Raw genomic sequence first — 22,433 nt, forward strand, 5'->3', positions numbered from 1 at the left:
TATTGGAAGATAATTCCCACAGATAATAAAGGTCACAGACTGTTTAGAGCTTTAAAGATTAGCACAAAAACATTGAACCTGATTCGATACTCCAACTGGAGCCAATCCAGCTGATGAACAACCAACTGAATGTGGGCTCTCCACAAAGTCCAAGTAAGAACTCATGCATCTGCATTTTAGACCATTTGGAGTTTCTGGAGCAGTCTCAAGGGTAGCCCTGCATCTCTCTCTCTCTCTCTCACTCTTTCACATTCATACCCTGCACTCCCCGGCTCAGGTGTACAGCAAGTTAAAGTAGTCTAGTCTGCAGGTGACTACTGCATGGATCACCATGGCTAGGTTGGAAAGGGAAAGGTACATTACCGATTGCCTAACCTGACATAGATTCAAAAATTCCAGTTTGGCTACATTTGTGACCAATGCCTCCATAGAGACAGAAGCATCCAGGATCAAAAAAGGGACTCCTGATGGCAGCTACAGGTGACTATTGTGCCCCATGAAGAGCTGGGAGCTGGCAAACCGAACTGAAATCATTCTGGCCCAGCCATTGGACGCCCATCTTTAAAGGATAGAGATTCAGCCGACTCTGTTTCCTCCATCCCAGCACACCCACCTAAAAATTGGCCAATATATCCAGGGTAGCATTTGGCTCGGGCCATGAAGCAGTAGATCCATGATGTTTGTGGTCAGATCTGTGGTTATGTACAAGATATTTGAATAAAGGGTGAGTTTGGGGTTCCCCAATGCAAAAAGTGTGATAATCCATGAGGATCCGTGCTTCAAAACCATGTTTTTGGGTCATGGAGTGGCCAGATAACCGTGGATCCGAGTTTTTTGCGGTGCAAGCTGTGCCCCATGGCATGAAGTGTGATTTGACAGTGATTTAGGGGTGGCCCAGTGCAAAAAGTGTGAGGATCCATGAGGATCTGTGCATCAAAACCACGTTTTTGGGCTACGGTGTCGCCAGGAAGCCATGGATCCGTGATTTTTGTGGTGCAGGCTGTGCCTATGACCATGATGTGTGATTTGACGGTGAGTTTGGGCTGATCTACTGCAAAAAGCGTGAGGATCCATGAGGATCAGTGCTTCAAAACCATGTTTTTGGTCCACGGTGTTGCCAGGAAGCCGTGGATCCGAGTTTTTGTTGTTGTGCAGGCTGTGCCCCTGGACATGATGTGTGATTTTACAGTGAGTTTGGGTTGGCCCAATGCGAAAAGCATGAGGATCCATGAGGATCCGTGCTTCAAAACCACATTTTTTGGCCATGGAGTGGCCAGGAAGCCGTGGATCCGAGCTTTTTGTGGTGCAGGCTGTGCCCCTGGCCATGATGTGTGATTTGATGGTGAGTTTGGGCTGATCTAGTTGAGGATCCATGAGGATCCGTGCTTCAAAACCACGTTTTTGGGCCACGGTATGGCCAGGAAGCCGTGGATCCGTGATATTTGTGGTGCAGGCTGTGCCCCTGGCCATGATGTTTGATCTGATGGTGACTTTGGGCTGATCTAGTGCAAAAATAATGAGGATCCATGAGGATCTGTGCTTCGAAACTACGTTTTTGGGCCATGGCGTTGCCAGATAACCATGGATCCAAGTTTTTTGTTGTGTAGGCTGTGCCCCTGGCTATGATATATGATTTGCCGTTGAGTTTTGGTTGGCCCAATGAAAAAAGCGTTAGGAGCCAAGGTAATGCAGAAGCACTCATTCCTTGGAAAGCAGACAACCAGAGAAGTACATTGGGGAAACCAATGGTGGGTAGTTCCAAGGGTGGAACTGAAACAACAGGGGATTGTTATATGTATAACAACTGTTTGTTTTCTTCTCTGGACCAAGCGTTGTCAGCAGCTAACAAAGATTCATATGGGGGAGGATGTAAGAATATGAGCTCATCGCAGCTGCAGACATCCAGCTTGTTGACATCATGTGATTTGGCTGACTGTGGGAAACAGCGTTCCAGTCAGCTGACAGGGCAGTCCACCGGAATTTGCTCAGAGTGTAATTTGAGACCTTCCTCTTGTGATTGTACAGGAAGTCTTACTCACTTGTTTGCCGATGTTTGAAGAGTGCAGACATGTTTTCTGTAATGCTGAACAGTCAGAAATAGACAATGTAAATAAATGTTTCTGACTATCTCTTTTCCCTGCCGGGGGAGCAGGAAAGAGTGGGTGTGCTCTTCCCACGCTGGGAAGGGTAGCCTATAGAGACCTAGCCTGAGTTTGCTGGGGAATGCAGCCAGGGAGGTCATCGGAACTCAAGCCTGGGAGGGTTGCCAGCTTCTCCCGATAGAGGCTTTAATTCCAACAATTTGCTTCTCCCCGAGTGAGTCTGTTGATGTCTTCTAAGGTTTCCATTCTGACTGAAGCTCTTTCCACACTCCATGCATTGAAATGGTTTCTCTCCTGTGTGAGTCCGTTGATGTCCTCTTAGTGTTCCACTTTGACTGAAGCTCTTTCCACACTCCATGCATTGAAATGGTTTCTCCCCCGTGTGAATCAGATGGTGGTCTCTAAGGTGTCCACTCAAAGTGAAGCTCTTTCCACACTCCATACATTTAAATGGTTTCTTCCCCGTGTGAATCAGATGATGGTTTGTAAGGTGGCCACTCCGACTGAAGCTCTTTCCACACTCCATACATTTAAATGGTTTCTCTCCCGTGTGAATATGATGGTGGTTTGTAAGGACTGCACTCCGACTGAAGCTCTTCCCACACTCGATGCATTCAAATGGTTTCTCTCCTGTGTGAATATGATGGTGGTTTGTAAGGACTGCACTCCGACTGAAGCTCTTCCCACACTCGATGCATTCAAATGGTTTCTCTCCTGTGTGACTCTGTTGATGTCTTCTTAGTGTTCCACTCCGACTGAAGCTCTTTTCACACTCCATACATTTAAATGGTTTCTCACCTGTGTGAGTCCGTTGATGAATTCTAACCATTCCACTGGTAGTGAAGCGCTTTCCACATTCCATGCAATTAAATGGTTTCTCTCCTGTGTGAATCCGTTGATGTTGTTTTAGGTTTCCACTGTCAGTGAAGCTCTTTCCACACTCCATGCAATTAAATGGTTTCTCCCCCGTGTGAGTCCGTTGATGTATTCTAAGGTCTCCACTCTGACTGAAGCTCTTTCCACACTGCATGCATTTAAATGGTTTCTCCCCTGTGTGAGTCCGTTGATGTATTCTAAGGTTTCCACTTTGACTGAAGCTCTTTCCACACTGCATGCATTTAAATGGTTTCTCCCCTGTGTGAGTCCGTAGATGAATTCTAAGGCTTCTGCTAGTAGTGAAGCTCTTTCCACACTCCATGCAATTAAATGGTTTCTCCCCTGAGTGAGACCATTGATGTTTTCTAAGGTTTCCACTGTCATTGAAGCTCCTTCCACACTCCATACTTTCAAATTGTTTCTCCTCTCTTTTCACATTCCATGAATTTATATGGTTTCTTCGTTATTCCCATTAGACATGGCCCACCAGAATTCTGATTGCCTTCTCTATTGTCTTTTTTCGATGGGGAGGGGTAGGAAGAAAATCCTTTTTGTTTTCTAGGAAGAGAACAAAGGACTATTACACACAGCAATTAGCACCTGCTCTTATTTTAACGTCTTATACATTCCCTCCTGTCCTTCGTCTGTTCCCAATTTTTAGGAAAGGCAAATGAAATAATGTAAAATAATGGTCATGCATCTTCAGCCGTTTATAACCCTTCAGTATTGTTAATGAAGCATCATTATCTTAGAATTGTTGGGATTTCAGTTCCCACCAGCTGCCAACCTGCCAGCAAACAGCAAGAGCTGTTTACACCAGGTGATGTCTTTCAGCATGAGAAAGGAAGTCAGAGTCAGTTCCCAAACAGTCCTGACTGTAACCGAGGCAGAGTTACAGGTACTGCTTCCACTCCTGGACTGGAGTAGTGATGAGTCAGAGAACTCTAAGCTGGAGAGCTCAGGACATGCAGTCATGTGTGTATTTTTTGGATGCAGTTTAATAAAGTAGCCTGAGTCTACAGAACTGCCTTTTCTTCTGATGGGGAAATTGGTGTGCTTTTCTCAGAAGAGACAAGTCGCCTAATGATCGGTCTCTCTGGACTGAAGGAGGATTCCGGGATGGCAGCCAGAGGATCACCACCGGATTAATCGCCCCAGAGTGCTTCGGGAGGCTGGCAATGCTCCTGGACAGGCGAGAATCCAACAAGAATACGGTTGGACTGTGGGGTTTACGTTTTATAAAAAGTGGTTTCTCACAGGAAAGGGAGCTGCTCTATGTTACATGAACCTGGCCAATATTCATCAGGGTCCTAAGTTCATCATGAAGTTCTTCATCCTCTGCACTATAATCCTCCACCCCTTGGGCCACATCCTGTCCCCTAGAATCATAGAATCATAGAGTTGGAAGAGACCACAAGGGCCATCGAGTCCAACCCCCTGCTCTCAAGCCAGGTGTCACCTTCGACCTCTAGATCTTTATTCATCACCTGCACAGTCCCTTTGGCCTCAGGAGGTGCATAGTGACCATTTTGGGAGACCCATATATAAGTCTAGTGACAAGGCTTGGTGCTTGTGGTCGGTTGAAGGAGCGCTCAGTTGGAGAATGTTCTTGGGGTTGGACCTCCATCTCTCAGCCTTGCATTATGGAATGGAGAGAGCTGGAGATGCAGAAGGAAAGCAGTTGGAGCCTGACCGCTGGGAAGGCCAGATTGAGACACCCACCCCAATTATGATTTATAATAATTATATGCCCCCGGGTCTCGCACCTGCCTCCTGACACTGGCTTACCTTTGCGGAGATTCCCTGTCCAGGCCTCTCTCACTGTTCTTCCTCCTTTGCCCTGCGTGGCCAAGGGCTTCTGGATATTCTAGCTCAGCTCCAACTGGGAATTATTTAGTAAATTTGTATACCTCTCTTCATATGAAGTCTCCTTCTGTATGATATTTGGGGTGGTGGTCTTGGGTGGGCAATTTCAAAAGACTATATAAGGCCTTGCAAACCTCCCTTCCTGGTTGTGGTGAGGGGGGGGGGACACTGTTGCAACAGGGTAATAAAGTTCAGGCTTACTAGCCGCTTTGCTTCTCCATATACTCTGGTTGGCCTCTGTTATTTTCTCCTACCTATATGGAACCCACTTAAGGACCATATGGGCTCTTGGATACCCCATAAGGGGAAAGGAGCAGGTTTTTTCTTAGAAGAGAGGTTGTAAGACTATGTTTGGTTGGCACGCTTATTTATGGCATGATAAAACTAAAACACACAAGAGCTCTATGAATCAGGTTATTCAGAAAATCCTTTTTACAGTATGGGATAAATATAATAATTTGCTGGAAAGAAAAACACCTCTTTGGCTTCCACCCACAAAAGCAACAGCTTTTTTATAAATGCAATAGGGAAGAAGCAATGGGCAACTTACAGAGATCTTTCGGACTTTTCGGAAGAAGAAATAAAACTGAATAAACAAGGATGAGGTGGGAGGTGTGGTGGCGGATTGGTTTCAATACCATCAAATCATCTTTTTTGGACAAGATAAAGGGAGAGGTTTTTGGACTGAAAGAGATATTATTGCAAGGAAAGAGAAAAGTGTTCCCCAAATTTCAGGTAGAAAACTGTCCAATCTGAAGAAGTGTGCATGCACACGAAAGCTTATCCCCAGAACAAACTTAGTTAGTCTCTTAGGTACTGCTGAACATTTTTAAAAAAAAAACTTTCCAAAATGTATGAGATACTATTAGAATGGGAAACCAAATAAAACTGGTAAAATCTGCAATGATACACTGGGCCAGAAATTTAGGTCATAATTAGAGCTGGGCTTGATGTTAATGTGCCAACTGTTTTCTAATATTTGAGCTGACATTATATCGCAAATCCAATGTGTATAAGGACTAGGAAATATCTGATTTTCAATATCGTGATAACTCCTCAGCTAACCGTTGCAGTGTTCTCACCAGCTAAACCTCATAATATGACCTGCTAAACGTTGCCATGTTATCAGCAGCTAAAGATTGCAATCAGGGTGGATACAATCAATGATGTTTTTAAAAAAATAAAAATTGGATTTTTTTATTTTAATCATAATTTTTTTATTTTAATCAGAATTTTTTTAAAAAATAAAAAGCTTTTAGAGGAAAAAATCTATCTAAAGATAGTTTTATACTTAATTACATTATAGTCCAAAGGCTATTCATCAAGAAATAAGGATTTATTTTTAATTATCTAGCATGAGGCTTTATATGCAAAATTTATTTTTTTTGGTAAATGAATTCCATTAATCCATTCACAATGTCATGCTCTTCCAGAGGTTTCTGTAAGATTATTTGGGGAAGTTTTTCTAATGAGAAGATATTGTCACAGATGCTTGTTTTTGCCATTCTCAAAAGTGTGAATTTATTCCCTAAAATATATTTGGGGAACCTTAATCCCATTGTTCCTTTGCAGATTTATATACACAGAATCAACCCCTTAAAGTTCCAAGAGGTTCAATGAACAGATGGTTTGCAGTGGAAGAGATCTGCACAAGTAGCTAAGTGTGAAGCAGTAAAAACGAAAGTGCAACCTTGTGAGCAGAATACTCCACACATCTTGGGGTCTTTGTGTAATAATTGTGCAAGTCAGAGTTGAGGCAAGCACTGAAGGCTCTTCAGAGCTGGCAACCTCTTCCCAATCCCACTGGGTTCCAACAACCGCACTAACACTTAACTGTACAGAATAGGCACCTGGATGCAGAAGCCAATCCAAAGGGGTGGCTGGTAGTGGAGGTGGTGAGATATTTTACTTTCTTGGGCTCAATGATCACTGCAGATGGTGACAGCAGCCTCGAAATTAAAAGACGCCTGCTTCTTGGGAGAAGGGCAATGACAGGCCTAGACAGCATCTTTTCCCAGTAGTGATGTATGGAAGTGAGAGCTGGACCATAAAGAAGGCTAATAGCCGAAGAATTGATGCTTTTGAATTCTGGTGCTGGAGGAGACTCTTGAGAGTCCCATGGACTGAAAGAAGATCAAACCTCTCCATACTGAAGGAAATCAACCCTGAGTGCTCACTGGAAGGACAGATTGTGAAGCTGAGGCTCCGGTACTTTGGCCACCTCATGAGAAGAGAAGACTCCCTGGAGAAGACACTGATGCTGGGAAAGATGGAGGGCACAAGGAGAAGGGGACGGCAGAGGACGAGATGGTTGGATAGTGTTTTCGAGGTTACCAGCATGAGTTTGACCAAACTGCGGGAGGCAGTGGAGGACAGAGGTGCCTGGTGTTCTCTGGTCCATGGGGTCACGAAGAGTCGGACACGACTAAACGACTAAACAACAACAACAACAACATAATATTATTATTTTAGTTGCCGGTAAATAAATTGTTCAAGTTGCAATTAAGGAAATGATTATTTTTCTCCTTCCAATAAATTACAGCAGAAATGTTGTCCAAATATACACAGTTAACTTATTAAACCTCAGAATGATTTCATAATTATCTGTCTATGTCGGACACGACTAAACGACTAAACAACAACATACTGATTTACCGTAAATTGTGATTGAAAACAATTTGATTTATATCAAATCCACCCTGATTGCAATCCACCACAATGTCTGAAATAAGGCTGGAACTATACAGAGGCGAACAGGACAATGTCCTGGCAAAGGCTACTACTTAGGGGTCTGAAAAGGATAAATGAAAATATTATCAGTCATCACACACTCAGTTTCATCAGCAGGCAAGCCAAGATGCATCCTAGCAGGACTTTTGGGTTTGTACAAGGCTATAATTGGTGGTATTCAGGACAATCCAAAGTATGGCTAGGAGTCCTAGTGAATAAAGATAATCTGGGACTGCCAGCAGGGAGACTGGGGAATAAGTGGTGCTGGAAGGGGAGGGGTCTCTGTCGAGGCTCCTCCCCTTCCTTTAACCCTTTCCTGGACTCCCTCTCTCCCTTTCCCCAGCCAGGCGCCCCACGACCCCAGGGATTCCTGCCAGGGGGAAGCCGGGAGAATGGGGGGCCTCAGCCCCACCCCCAGCCCTGCTTGGGGTCCTCCTTCCCCTTCCCGCCAAGGCGTCTGGGGGGGGGCAGGGCAGCTGAGCATCTCTCGGCCCCCCAGGAAAGAGAAAGGGGAGTCTGGCGGTGCTGCTGCTGCCCAGGAGATCTTGCCAGGTGTAGATCCCTGCAGATTCTGGGTCCCCCCTTCCCCCCTGGGTCGGGGCCTGGATCGGGGCCCCTGTCGACGGGCCCCAGGGAGGGCGCTTTTGTAGCACCCTGCTTGTGGTTAACGCTTAGCTGGAATGAAATATTCAACGCAGCAATAGAGAAATTAAAATAATAATTTATTTGTCGGACAAATAAATGAGAGGCTCAGTGGTATATGGTTACCAAGCTCTGGCCTGCCCTCCTGCCATTATGGCCAGCACTTATATTTTCTCAATCCAGCCCCCTTTCTCCTCCTTTGTCCATTCAGCCTGGTTGAAATTCCTATTGGCTGTTTGCTAGAACCAATCATAAAAGATACACCCATTTCATATTATCTTTTATGGGAGACAGAGAGTTATATTTTCTTCTATCTATAAATGACAAACAAGTAGCCATTAACCTCGACAAGACACCTTAATTACCAGCTCACCTCTTGCCCTCCTTGCCCTATTGCCTTCCAAAACAGATGGTTTAATAATTTTAAATTTTTATCTTAAACAGGTGTCAAGGATGTTGAGTTCACATTCTCATGCATCATCAATGAAAGATCTCCTTTTGGAGGTCTTTAAACAAAAAGCCTGACAACTATATATCAGGAGTGCTCGATGGCGTCTCCTGTCTGGCAGGGGGCTGGGCTCGTTTGCCCCTGTGGTCTCTTATAACCATGATTCTATGAAATAAGAATTTAACATAAGCTTTTAACATTTCTTAGTTTCTAAATCCTTTACATAATTACATTTAAGCCAATATATTTCATACATTATCATAAATAACCTTTTAAAAGAATAAACCTTCTCAAAGTAAAAAGGAACAGTTTACAGCCTCAAAATAAAATAGAAAGAAATCCTCTTCTTCTGTTTACATCCCATTCTCCAGCCAGTTGCTTTCTTTTCCATTGCTCTTGACCTTTTTAACCTTAGGAAGAAGATATGGCTCAAGTTTACTATTTGCCAAAGCTAAATTTGTAGGGTCAGTGTAACCTTGCTCTTAGCCTGCAATTCCCTTTTTACGACTTTGAGAATTGTTTTCTGCTATAAATCAAGGGGCCCCTTGTCCAGGAGAATAAACATCTTGCCAAGGTTTTTAGGCAGCTGGTTTGCCTGGCATGAAACATTTGAAAATCTTTAAGCTCATTTTAAAATACAGATCCTGATTAATATATAAGCTTTGATAAAAATGCAGGCTGTGATTAGATGCCTCATTTTCCTTAGGGGGGGTCTCTTCGTCCTCCCTCCCCTCTTATCCCCCCTCTATTTCCCCCCCCCCTCCTCTCCCTCCTTACCTCTTGGTCCTCCGCCTCCCTGGCTCCGGATTAGTCCGCTTTCCTTGTCTGCAATAGAAAGGGGGGCGGCGGCGACGGAGGGGAGGCTCTTCAGCGACGCCCCTCCTCCTTTCCCGGTCATGGAACTTCTGGCGCATTTCTCGGCGACACTTCCAGCTCCTTTTGAGACGCGCGCATCCCTAGAGCTACGAAATTAGAGCAGCCCCTCCCTGTGTCTGGAGGGGAAGGAGACGGGACGGCGCTGCCTCTGGCCTCCTGCTCTGGGGGTTCCATGGGGACCCGGCCCCCGCCCCCCAACTGCCTCTCCTCCTCACGGGGAGTCTCACTGGGGGCGGCAGGGAGGGGGAGGGTCTCCTTCTGGGCCTCCTTCTGCATGCCAAGCACTCAACCTGGGTCCTTCTGCATGCAGAGCAACTGCTGCATTGCTGAGCTAAGCCCCCTAACAGCCAAGCCCAGCTTCAAACACCAGCCCTCCCCCCCCCGTTAAAAAACCCCCCACTGGATTCAGAGGCAGTGAGGGACTCCAGACAGACAGAGGCGCCCTTGCTCTGGGATTCCCTTCCCAGCAGGGAGACTTCAAATGCCCCCCCCCATGCCTCCCCCTTCCCTCATTTAGTAGGGAGACTTTTCATCTTGTGGCTGGGTCATTTTAAATCCACTTTTTCTCTCTCTCCCTGCAATTTTAAGCAATTGTGGCTCTTATGATCCCTGCAGGGTATTAAGTGTTGTTCTAACCTCCCTATTGCAGGTGGAAAGAGGAATGTGGGGCTTGCTTATAATATCTTAGGGTGGCAGGATTAAGATTTGGGACTGGCACTTTCAGATTCAGAGCCACTTTTCACATGAGATTTCTTCCAACTATTGGAGGAAAGTATGTCTGAGGTTTCTGACAGAAATATAATTATTACGGGTGAATTTAATGGAGTAGTATCACTGGACTATGACAGAGCACTGAGGGAAAGTATCTCAGAAGAAGGCAAAATACCAAATACTTTTTTGATATGGTTACAACAATGGATCTACTAGATCAGGGGTTAGCAGACTTTTTCAGCAGGGGGCCAGTCCACTGTCCCTCAGACCTTGTTGGTGGCCGGACTATATTTTGGGGGGAAATGAGCGATTTTGGCCCACCCACAAAGAGGCCTGAAGATGTTTGGCTTTACCTGTCCCAGTTGTCGTCCCAATAGCCCCAGTTGGGCTTTTCCAGCCAGGGCAGGGCAGGGCAGGAGGTTGCGTTGGCCGGTGAAGACAGAGGCAGCAGCCCCGGCGGAGCCAAGAACAGAGGCAGGGGAACCGGGGCATTGCCAGAGCTTTTACCCACCAACTGCTGCTGCTTCCCAACCCGCAAGCGGCAGCTGCGGCCGCTGCAACAAACCGCCTGAACGCCATGGGAGAAATGAAGGAGGGAAGGGGTGACGAAGAAAGCGCGTGAGGAAGCGGCACGGAGAAGGGACACAGAAAAGGAAGGAAGGAAGGGCGGACTGAGGGAGAGGGAGGAGGAGCAGGAGGAAAACTCAGCAGCAGCCGGCAGCCAGCGTCACCCCCCCTTCCCAGCGCCACCCTTCTGAGGCAGGCAGGCGGGTGAGCCGACTCCCCCCGTTGATGGCACCCGGTGTGGGACAAGATTGCTGTCCCTGAGGAGAAAAGCGCCGCCGTGGTGAGGGAGAGGGAAAGAATGTGTGTGCTGGCAATCCATGCGGCGATTCCCGGACCGTCCGCAGGCTGGATCTAGAAGGCATTTGCGCCTGATCCGGCCCACAGGCCTTAGTTTGCCAACCCAGATGCTTGGAGATTCAGACCCCCATTAGAACAAGAGTAAACATGTTCTCCTGATTCAAAGGATTCTGCGGGAAGAAGAAACATGATCTGGATATTGAAGGAACTGCCTACAGGATTAAAGACTGTAGAGATCCAGCCAAGAACTATATCAGATCAAAACTCAACATGGATGATAATGAGGGGTGAAAAGAGTTCATTGTGTAGATGGAGACGAAATAAGGGTTTATTTGAAAAACACTGAATTACAACATATTCCAATTACGTTAGAGTATCAAAAAATGTTTGAAACATTTGGAAATATGGGGCAGGATGAAACTATCACTTTTACGAAGGATTTCAACCATAAAGAGAAATGCTTTACCTAAGATACTGTTTTTATTTTAAATACCAAGAATAAATAATGCAAGCTTCTTTAACAAATGGCAAAGAGATATTTCATGATTAATCTGGCAGGGGGAAAACACCAAGAATAAAGTATAAAATTTTGACAGAAACTAAAAATAGAGGTGGCTTCGCACTGCTAGATTTTCAACTACGAGGCAGCCTCTTTGTGTTGGTTAAAAGAATGGATATCGTTGGACAACACACTATTGCTGGATTCTCAGTGGAATCTCGGTTGTAGAACGCTTCGGAAGTTGAACGTTTGGGGCTTTCAAACGCCAAGAACCCAGAGGTGAATGCTTCCATTTTTGAACGCAATTTGTAAATAAAATTATATACAGTGGTGCCTCAGGTTAAGTACTTAATTCGTTCCGGAGGTCCGTTCTTAACCTGAAGCACCACTTTAGCTAATGGGACTCCTGCTGCTGCTCCGCCGCTGGAGCACGGTTTCTGTTCTCATCCTGAAGCAAAGTTCTTAACCTGAAGCACTATTTCTGGGTTAGCAGAGTCTGTAACCTGAAGCGTATGTAACCCGAGGTACCACTGTATTAATAAAATTATCTATATATAAAGCAATTGAAACACTTCCCACACTCCTTCCATTCAATCCATTTAAGATTTTTCAGTTTGTGGATTGTAGGGTTTCAACTCTTAAAGCTTTTCCTCCTTGCGAGTCCATTGATGGTTTCTAAGAACATCAGAACTGAAGCTCTATGTACGCTCCATATACGTAAGTGGTTTTCCCTTTTTGAGTTCGCTGATGTTTGCTAAGGTTTCCACTTCTATTGACGCTCTTTCCACACTCCATACATTTATTTGCTTGTCCCCGAGTGAGTCTGTTGATGTCGTCTAAGTTTCCTGTGTGTGAAATTAGGGTTCCACTCTGAAAGAAACCCTTTCAACTCTCCATACATTTAAATGGTTTCTCCCGTGTGAGTCCGTTGATGTCTTCTAACATTTCCAACATTCGTGAAGCCCTTTCCACACTCCTTACATTTAAATGGTTTCTCCCCTGTGTGAGTTTGATGATGGATACTAAGTGCTGTACCATCAATAAAGCTCTTTCCACATTCCATGCATTTAAATGGTTTCTCCCCTGTGTGAGTCCATTGATGTCTTCTAACATTTCCAACATTGGTGAAGCCCTTTCCACACTCCTTACATTTAAATGGCTTCTCCCCTGTGTGAGTCCATTGATGTTTTCTAAGTGTTCCACTGCGATTGAAGCTCTTTCCGCACTCGGTGCATTTAAATGGTTTCTCCCCAGTGTGAGTTTGATAATGGGTTCTCAGATCTCTCCTCTCAATAAAACTCTTTCCACATTCCATGCATTTAAATGGTTTTTCCCCTGAGTGAGTCCACTGATGTCTTCTTACTGCTCCACTAGAAGTGAAGCTCTTTCCACACTCCATACATTCAAATGGTTTCTCCCCTGTGTGAGTCCGTTGATGGATTCTAAGTGTTCCACTACAAGTGAAGCTCTTTCCACACTCCATACATTCAAATGGTTTTTCCCCTGTGTGAGTTTGATGATGGATACTAAGTGCTGTACCATCAATAAAGCTGTTTCCACATTCCATGCATTTAAATGGTTTCGCCCCTGTGTGAGTCCGTTGATGTTTTCTCAGTGTTCCACTGCGATTGAAGCTCTTTCCACAATCCATACATTTATATGGTTTTTCCCCTGTGTGAGTCAATTGATGTTTTCTCAGTGTTTCACTGTGACTGAATCTCTTTCCACAATCCATACATTTATATGGTTTTTCCCCTGTGTGAGTTCGATGATGGATTCTAAGGTTTCTACTCTCAGTGAAGCTCTTATCACACAGCATACATTTAAATGGTTTCTCCCCTGTGTGAATCCGTTGATGGATTCTAAGGCTTCTCCTCCGACTGAAGCTCTTTACACATTCCATGCATTTGAATGGTTTATCTCCTGTGTGAGTCCGTTGATGTTTTCTAAGTGTTCCACTATCGGTGAAGCTCTTTCCACACTCCATACATTTATATGGTTTTTCCCCTGTGTGGGTTCGTTGATGGTTTCTAAGGTGTCCAATCTGACTGAAGCTCTTTCCACACTCCTTACATTTATATGGTTTCTCCCCCGTGTGAGTGTGTTTATGTATACGAAGGTTTGAACTCCAAGCAAAGCTTTTTCCACACTCCATGCATTTAAATGGTTTCTCTCCTGTGTGAGTCCGTGGATGTTTTCCAAGTGTTCCACTGTCAGTGAAACTCTTCCCACACTCCATACTTTCAAATTGTTTCTCCTCTCTCTTTTCACATTCCATGAATTTATATGGTTTCTTTGTTATTCCCATTGGACATGGCCCTCCAGAATTTTGACTGCCTTCTCCATTGTCTTCTTTCAACAGGGAGGAGCGGGGGGGAAGGAAACCTAGGAAGAGAACAAAGGAATATTATACACATCAATTAGCACCTGCTCTTATTTTGACGTCTCGTACATTCTTTCCTGTCCTCCATATGTTCCAATTTTTTAGCATAGGCAAATGAAATAATGTAAAATAATGGTAATGCATCATCAGCCTTCCATAACCCTTAATTATTGTTAATGAATCAGCATTATCTTAGAATATGTTTGAATTGTGGGCTTTACGTTTGATAAAAAGTGGTTTCTCACAGGAGCGGGAACCTGGCCAATATTCATTAGGGTCCTATGTTCATCATGAAGTTCTTCATCCTCTGCACTATAATCCTCCACCCCTTGGGCCACATTTTGTCTCCTTCGACGTCTAGATCTTTATTAATCACCTGCACAGTCCCTTTGGCCTCAGGAGGTGCATAGTGACCATTTTGGGAGACCCATATATAAGTCTAGTGACAAGGCTTGGTGCTTGTGGTCGGTTGAAGGAGTGCTCAGTTGGAGAATGTTCTTGGGGTTGGACCTCCATCTCTCAGCCTTGCATTATTGAATGGAGAGAGCTGGAGATGCAGAAGGAAAGCAGCTGGAGCCTGACCGCTGGGAAGGCCAGATTGAGACACCCACCCCAATTATGATTTATAATAATTATATGCCACCAGGTCTCGCACCCGCCTCCTGACACTGGCCTATCTTAGCGGAGATTCCCTGTCCAGGCCTCTCTCACTGTTCTTCCTCCTTTGCCCTGGGTGGCCAAGGGCTTCTGGATATTGTAGCTCTGCTCCAACTGAGAATTATTTATTAAATTGTTATACCTCTCTTCATATGAAGATCACAAGATAAAATTATGTGTGACACTGAAAAAGATGAGTATTAGGGGGGAACAACACTGATTGTGGGAAAGAATAGAAAGAAGATGAAACCAGTGGTGTGTCCACCTGAATGTAATATAACAACTATAACAACAACAACAACAACAACAACAATGTGTAAAGAAATCAATCTTCAAATCAGTTTCAGATTCCCTGGCTGTATTTCTCAGCCACGATTGTGACTCAGAATCTTAGCCACACTTTTTTCTAGATAATCCCTGGGATTCCATCCAGACATTCCTTTAGTGTGGGTGGCAGCAGTGGAGAAAGGAAGGAAGCAACTTTGGGGGCAAACCATTTCCTTCAGAAGGTCTTCCCCAGCGGCCAGCAGGGTTGATAAACTGCTCAGTGGAGACACCTTGGCTTTATAGTGTTAGGGTATGGATACCAATCACAATCCCTGAACAATTGTCTCAAGAACCCTTAAGATCCAGTTCCACCAACTCCCATGTAACACTGAGCCCTAGAGGAACCTTTTATGCTGAGTTGAGTCATCTCTGGCCGTCCAGATGTGGTTGGACTCAAAGTACCACCTGCCCAAGCAAGGATGGCCCATGGCCAGGGAGGATGGGAGTCTTATCTGGCGGGACACACTTTCCCCTTCTTCCCCCTCCCCTGAAAATGCTGAATATCTGTATTTCGTTTCCTCCTTCCTCCGTGATCTCCAACATCTTCCTGATGAAGTCCAACCAACTGCTCACATTCCCAAATCATCCTGCACCATTGACTTCCCAAGGCTGCTGCATTGTGTCTGGGACAATGGCAATGGGACAGCACCTTCCACTGGATGAGAGGATAGAGGGTTAAATCAGGGCTCGCCAAATGGGACTCCGCTCAGTCCCCTCCTTGCCCCTCCCTGCATCTGCTGCTTGAGGGGGCTGCCTCAGTTTCCCTAGCGGGGGAGCAGGCCCCGAGAACAGCCTTCTCTCTTCCCCCAAAATACAGGAAACACGACAAAGAAGGCCTTGGGAGTGTCACCGTGGAACATAACAACAACAGGTTGTATGTCACTTTGGGCTGCCCTGGGCAAGAGAAAGCAACTAATAGATTCAATAAATAAATAACAATAAGAATAAATGAAACTGCAGTACAGTGGTACCTCGGGTTAAGTACTCAGTTCGTTCCGGTGGTTAAGAAAGTGTTCTTAACATAATGGGGCCTCCTGCTGCTGCCGCGACGCTGGACCACAATTTCTGTTCTCATCCTGGGTTAGCGGAGTCTGTAACCTGAAGCGTATGTACAAGAGGAACAGCCATTTTAGATCTGGTCCTAACCAATGTTGATGACCTGGTTAGTGGGGTAGAAGTGGAAGGATCATTAGGCGCGAGTGATCATGCTCTTCTGAAGTTTACTATACAGCGGAAAGGAGCAGCCAAACATACTAGGACTCAATTTCTTGACTTTAAGAAAGTCGACTTTCTTAAATAAGATAGCTGCTTATTTCCTTGACATCTGATGGGAGGGAATTCCATAGGGCAAGCGCCACTACCCAGAAGGCCCTGTCTGGTTCCCTGTAACTTCACGTCTCGCAATGAGGGAACCGCCAGAAGGCCCTCGGCGCTGGATTTCAGTGTCCAAGTTGAACGATGGAGGTGGAGACGCTCCTTCAGGTATACAGGACTGAGGCCATTTAGGGCTTAAAACAGGGGTGTCAAACTCAAATTCATCGGGGGCCGCATCAGCAGTTTGGTCACCCTCAAAGGGCTGGTTGTATCTGTAGGACTTACAGTACAGGAGAGAAAGGTTCAGGCAGCCGTTGGATCTGTCACATCACAGGATGGCATGCACTCAATATAAAAACAAGTGGAGGTTCCCTGAATGCATGTAAAGTGGAGGTTCCCTGTGTAGAACGGGCGCCGCCGCTAGAGGGCAGACGTTCTCTGGCTTGTAGGCTGCCGCGCATGCGCTGAAGAGGCGGCTTTCTTGTGTCAAAAAATAAAAATAAAGCGAGAATAAAAGGTGAAGGCTGGCGGCCGGCGGCGGCTACACGGGCCACATGACGAGGTCTGGCGGGCCCGATTCGGCCCGCGGGCCTTGTGTTTGACACCCGTGGCTTGAAAGGTCAGTACCAACACTTTGAATTGTGCCCGGAAATGTACTCAAATATTCCTCTGCAGTAAAGGAGGCAAATGGAAGCCTTCCCATTGTCTTTGTGTTTATGAATACTGTCTTAAGGAGGGATGAAGAGGGTGGGCCTGTGACCAGGATTCAGGAACTAAAGTATTTACCATCACAAAAGAATGCCCAGGCTGCCCAGGTAATGCAGTTAGTGACCATTAACAGGTATCCTTGGGGACAGGTTTTCTGCTGTTGACCGCCTCCTGTGATCTATTCCTGCTGTAGACAGTCTCCTTCTGTATGATATTTGGGGGGGGGGTCTTGGGTGGGCACACTTCCCTCCTGGTTGTGGTGAGGGGGGGGACACTGTTGCAATAAAGATCAGGCTTACTAGCCGCTTTGCTTCTCCATATACTGTGGTTGGCCTCTGTTATTTTCTCCTACCAATATGGAACCCACTTAAGGACTATATGGGCTCTTGGATACCCCATAAGGGGAAAGGAGCAGGTTTTCCTTATAACAAAGGTCGTAAGAATATGTTTGGTTGGCACGCTTATTTATGGCAGGATAAAACTAAAACACACAAGAGCTCTATGAATCAGGTTATTCAGAAAATCCTTTTTACAGTATGGGATAAATATAATAATCTGCTGGAAAGAAAAACACCTCTTTGGCTTCCACCCACAAAAGCAACAGCTTTTTAAAAAATGCAATACGGAAGAAGCAATGGGCAACTTACAGAGATCTGGTTACAGATAGGTAGCCGTGTTGGTCTGCCATAGTCAAAACAAAAAAAAATCCTTCCAGTAGCACCTTAAAGACCAACTAAGTTAGTTCTTGGTATGAGCTTTCGTGTGCATGCACACTTCTTCAGATACACTGAAACAGAAGTTTCCAGACCCTTCTATATAGTGAGAAGGTGGGGAGGGGTATTACTCAGAAGGGTAACATGCACACGAAAGCTCATACCAAGAACTAACTTAGTTGGTCTTTAAGGTGCTACTGGAAGGATTTTTTTTTGTTTTGATTACAGAGATCTGTTGGACTTTTTGGAAGAAGAAATAAAACTGAATAAACAAGATGAGGTGGGAGGTGTGGTGGCGGATTGGTTTCAATACCATCAAATCATCTTGTTTGGACAAGATGAAGGGAGAGGTTCACAGTTTGAAAGAGATATTAATGAGAGGAAAGAGAAAAGTGTTTCCCAAATTTCAGGTAGAAAACTGTCCAATCTGAAGAAGTGTGCATGCACACGAAAGCTTATCCCCAGAACAAACTTAGTTGGTCTCTTAAGTACTGCTGAACAATTTTTAAAAAAAACTTTCCAAAATGTATGAGATACTATTAGAACGGGAAACAAAATAAAACTGGTAAAATCTGCAATGATACACTGGGCCAGAAATTTAGGTCATAATTAGAGCTGGGCTTGATGTTAATGTGCTAACCGTTTCCTAATATTTGAGCTGACGTTATATCGCAAATCCAATGTGTATAAGGACTAGGAAATATCTGATTTTCAATATCGTGATAACTCATCAGCTAACAGTTGCAATGTTCTCACCAGCTAAACCTCACAATATGACCTGCTAAACGTTGCCATGTTATCAGCAGCTAAAGATAGCAATCAGGGTGGATACAATCAATGATTTTTTAAAAAAATAAAAATCGGATTTCTTTATTTAAATCAGAATTTTTTAAAAAATAAAATGCTTTTAGAGGAAAAAATCTATCTAAAGATGGTTTTATATTTAATTACATTATAGTCCAAAGGCTATTCATCAGGAAATAAGGATTTGTTTTTAATTATCTAGCATGAGGCTTTATATGCAAAATTTATTTTTTTTGGTAAATGAATTCCATTAATCCATTCACAATGTCATTCTCTTCTAGAGGTTATTTGGGGACGTTTTTCTAATGAGAAGATATTGTCACAGATGCTTGTTTTTGCCATTCTCAAAAGTGTGAATTTGTGTCTGCAGAGATAACATGCCTTTTCTTCACAGGAAAAATGTTATAAAATAAACATACAGTGTTGACGGAAAACCTTATTCCCATTGTTCCTTTGCAAATTTATATACACAGAATCAACCCCATAAATTCTAAGTTCTAAGAGGTTCAATGAACAGATGGTTTGCAGTGGAAGAGATCTGCACAAGTAGCTAAGTGTGAAGCAGTAAAAATGAAAGTGCAACCTTGTGAGCAGAATACTCCACACATCTTGGGGTCTTTGTGTAATAATTGTGCAAGTCAGACTTGAGGCAAGCGCTGAAGGCTCTTCAGAGCTGGCAACCTCTTCCCAATCCCACTGGGTTCCAACAACCGCACTATCACTTAACTGTACAGAATAGGCACCTGGATGCAGAAGCCAATCCAAAGGGGTGGCTGGTAGTGGAGGTGGTGAAATGCATAAGTTCTGAGTTTTTCATGTGCGCTAAAACTCAGTGTTGGCTGTTTTTTATAAAAATAAATAAAAACCAACATGCTATAATATTATTGTTTTAGTTAAATAAATTGTTCAAGTTGTTACTAAGGAAATTATTATTTTTCTCCTTCCAATAAATTACAGCAGAAATGTTGTCCAAATATACACAGTTAACTTATTAAACTTTAGAATGTTTTCATAATTATCTGTCTATGTCGGACACGACTAAACGACTAAACAACAACATACTGATTAGTGATTTACCGTAAATTGTGATTGAAATCAATTTGATTTATATCTAACCCACCCTGATTGCAATCTACCACAACGTCTGAAATAAGGCTGGAACTATACAGAGGCGAACAGGACAATGTCCTGGCAGCTGCTACTACTTAGGGGTCTGAAACGGATAAATGAAAATATTATCAATCCTCACACACTCAGTTTCATCAGCAGGGAAGCCAAGATGCATCCTAGCAGGACTTTTGGGTTTGCGCTAGGCTATAATTGGTGGTATTCAGGACAATCCCAAGTATGGAGATGAGTCCTAGTGAATACAGATAACCTGGTAGTGTCATCAGGGAAGGGGGGGAGAAGGGGGGGTCAGGGGTGCTGGAAGGGGAGGGGTCTCTGTCGAGGCTCCTCCCCTTCCATTAACCCTTTCCTGGACTCCCTCTCTCCATTTCCCCAGCCAGGCGCCCCACGACCCCAGGGAGAATGGGGGGCCTCAGCCCCACCCCCAGCCCTGCTTGGGGTCCTCTTTCCCGCCCAGGCATCCCGGGGGGGGCAGGGCAGCTGAGCATCTCTCGGCCCCCCAGGAAAGAGAAAGGGGAGTCTGGCGGTGCTGCTGCTGCCCAGGAGATCTTGCCAGGTGTAGATCCCTGCAGGTGTTGGGTCCCCCCTTCCCCCCTGGGTCGGGGCCTGGATCGGGGCCCCTGTCGACGGGCCCCAGGGAGGGCGCTTTCCTTACGGGGGGTCTCCCCTTATCCCCCCTCCCCTATTCCCCCCCTCCTCTCCCTCTTTACCTCTTGGTCCTCCGCCTCCCTGGCTCCGGATTAGTCCGCTTTCCTTGTCTGCAATAGAAAGGGGGGCGGCGGCGACGGGGGGGGGCTCTTCAGCGACGCCCCTCCTCCTTTTCCGGTCTGGAAACTTCCGGCGCCTTTCGCGGCGACACTTCCGGCGACACTTTTCAGACGCGCGCATCCCTAGAGCTACGAATTTAGAGCAGCCCCTCCCTGTGTCTGGAGGGGAAGGAGACGGGACGGCGCTGCCTCTGGCCTCCTGCTCTGGGGGCTCCATGGGGACCCGGCCCCCGCCCCCCCACTGCCTCTCCTCCTCACGGGGTCTCACTGGGGGCGGCAGGGAGGGGGAGGGTCTCCTTCTGGGCCTCCTTCTGCATGCCAAGCACTCAACCGGGGTCCTTCTGCATGCAGAGCAACTGCTGCATTGCTGAGCTAAGCCCCCCAACAGCCAAGCCGCGCTTCAAACACCAGCCCCCCTCCCCCCCATTAGAAAATCACCCACTGGATTCAGAGGCAGTGAGGGATTCCAGTCACGAAATTAAAAAACGCCTGCTCCTTGGGAGAAAAGCAATGAAAAAGCTGGACAGCATCTTAAAAAGTAGAGACATCACCTTGTCCACAAAGTCCATATAGTTAAAGCTATGGTTTTCCCAGTAGTGATGTATGGAAGCGAGAGCTGGACCATCAAGAAGGCTGATCTTCAAAGAATTTATGCTTTTGAATGGGCTGCAAGAAGACCAAACCTCTCCATTCTGGAGGAAACCAGCCCTGAGTGCTCCCTGGAAGGACAGATCCTGAAGCTGAGGCTCCAATACTTTGGCCACCTCGTGAGAAGACTCCCTGGAAAAGACCCTGATGTTGGGAAAGATGGAAGGCACAAGGAGAAGGGGGCGACAGAGGACGAGATGGTTGGACAGTGTTCTCAAAGCTACCAGCATGAGTTTGACCAAACTGCGGGAGGCAGTGGAAGACAGGAGTGCCTGGTGTGCTCTGGTCCAGGGGGTCACAAAGAGCCGGACATGACTAAACAACAACATCATCAACAACAACAACAACATAACTTTGTGTACAAGTGAGCCCAAGGATTTTCCTAGAACAAGATACCTTCAGTCTTTCTTTGTCTTCATTTAGTAGCAAAAGCTGGCTGGTGGAATTTTAAATATTTTTGGCTAAGCTCAGTGGTAAGAAAATCCACTTTGCATGCAGAAGGCCCAATGTTCCACCCCTGGCACCTCCAGGGAGAACTGGGAATGTCCCCCATCTAAAATTACAAGGTCCTGTGATGGTGTTGCTTAAACAGGTACAGGGACAGAATTGGGCTCAGAGGTTACCTGCAGGGCCCACTGAGTTTCTGTCTCGCCCTCCCTGAAAACCTGCAGAACCATTTCCCCCCTAGTTATATTATTCTGGGTCTGCCATACCTTTGGCTTTTCAAAGGTTGAATTGATGGCCGGGGGGGGGGGGATTTTCAAAAGGCGGCACTTTGTCCTCGATTTAAGACAAGTCAATTGAAAACTCATGGGCTTTTTTGGCGTTTATTTGGGGCCTTGTCTAAAAAAAACCCCACTAATTATTCTGGGCTCTGCTTGAACTGAAACTCTCCCTTTTAGAGCTCAGTCGGTAGAGCATGAGACTCTGAATCTATGGGTCGGGGCTTTGAGCCCCACTTTGGGCAAAATACCTTAATTCCAGGGGGCTGGGCTAGATGACCCTCGTGGTCCCTTCCAACTCTGCAATTCTAGGATTCTACCATGTGTAGAGGAAAGATCGCCCTCTTGTGGGCAGTGGAGGAATGATGTAATGTTGGTTGGTGGGAACTGTTCTTGAGTGTTGCCTTGTCACACACATGCAACATCACAACGGTCCTGTGAAAGGAAGGGTGTGTGTGCATTTCTGCAGGCTGATGTCCATCCATCCAGCTGCCCAGGCCCCAGCACCTCCCCCTAAGAGTGAAGGGTCCCAGTCTGGAAATCCCCCCTTCCTGCTGGAGATGAGGCAGTGAGGGATTCCAGACAGACAGAGGGGCCCTTGCTCTGGAATTTCCTTGCCAGCAGGGAGACTTCAAAAGCCCCCCCCCC

At 45.6% G+C, this 22,433-nt stretch overlaps 3 protein-coding genes across 4 annotated transcripts in view; all 3 read right to left on the minus strand.

Moving 5' to 3' along the window:
* Positions 1 to 9,546, minus strand: part of LOC309364572 (uncharacterized protein) — a 45,912-nt gene extending 36,366 nt beyond the window's left edge. The window contains exon 1 of the mRNA XM_081902167.1: positions 9,442 to 9,546. The gene's annotated coding sequence lies outside the window, so the exon portion shown is untranslated. The remainder of the gene's footprint in view (positions 1 to 9,441) is intronic.
* LOC309364976 (uncharacterized protein) lies at positions 1,874 to 7,724 on the minus strand. Of its 2 annotated transcripts, XM_081903042.1 has the most exons (3): positions 4,438 to 4,725; positions 4,236 to 4,357; positions 1,874 to 3,536 (listed from the first exon to the last, which is right to left on the minus strand). In XM_081903042.1, the coding sequence occupies exon 3, from the start codon at positions 3,382 to 3,384 to the stop codon at positions 2,239 to 2,241; it is 1,146 nt and encodes a 381-aa protein (XP_081759168.1). In that variant the 5' UTR covers positions 3,385 to 3,536; positions 4,236 to 4,357; positions 4,438 to 4,725; the 3' UTR covers positions 1,874 to 2,238. The 2 variants fall into 2 exon arrangements, with proteins under 2 accessions (XP_081759168.1, XP_081759169.1); XM_081903043.1 differs by lacking the exons at positions 4,236 to 4,357; positions 4,438 to 4,725 and adding an exon at positions 7,672 to 7,724.
* Positions 9,547 to 11,651: 2,105 nt separating the features above from the next.
* Positions 11,652 to 20,503, minus strand: LOC309364877 (uncharacterized protein). Its single transcript, XM_081902848.1, has 2 exons — positions 20,359 to 20,503; positions 11,652 to 13,999 (listed from the first exon to the last, which is right to left on the minus strand). Exon 2 carries the CDS (start codon positions 13,920 to 13,922, stop codon positions 12,516 to 12,518), a length of 1,407 nt encoding a protein of 468 aa, XP_081758974.1. The 5' UTR covers positions 13,923 to 13,999; positions 20,359 to 20,503; the 3' UTR covers positions 11,652 to 12,515.
* Positions 20,504 to 22,433: the final 1,930 nt, after the last annotated feature.

This window comes from Podarcis melisellensis (genome assembly GCF_964234715.1).
Source record: "Podarcis melisellensis genome assembly, chromosome: 2".
NCBI lineage: Eukaryota > Metazoa > Chordata > Lepidosauria > Squamata > Lacertidae > Podarcis > Podarcis melisellensis.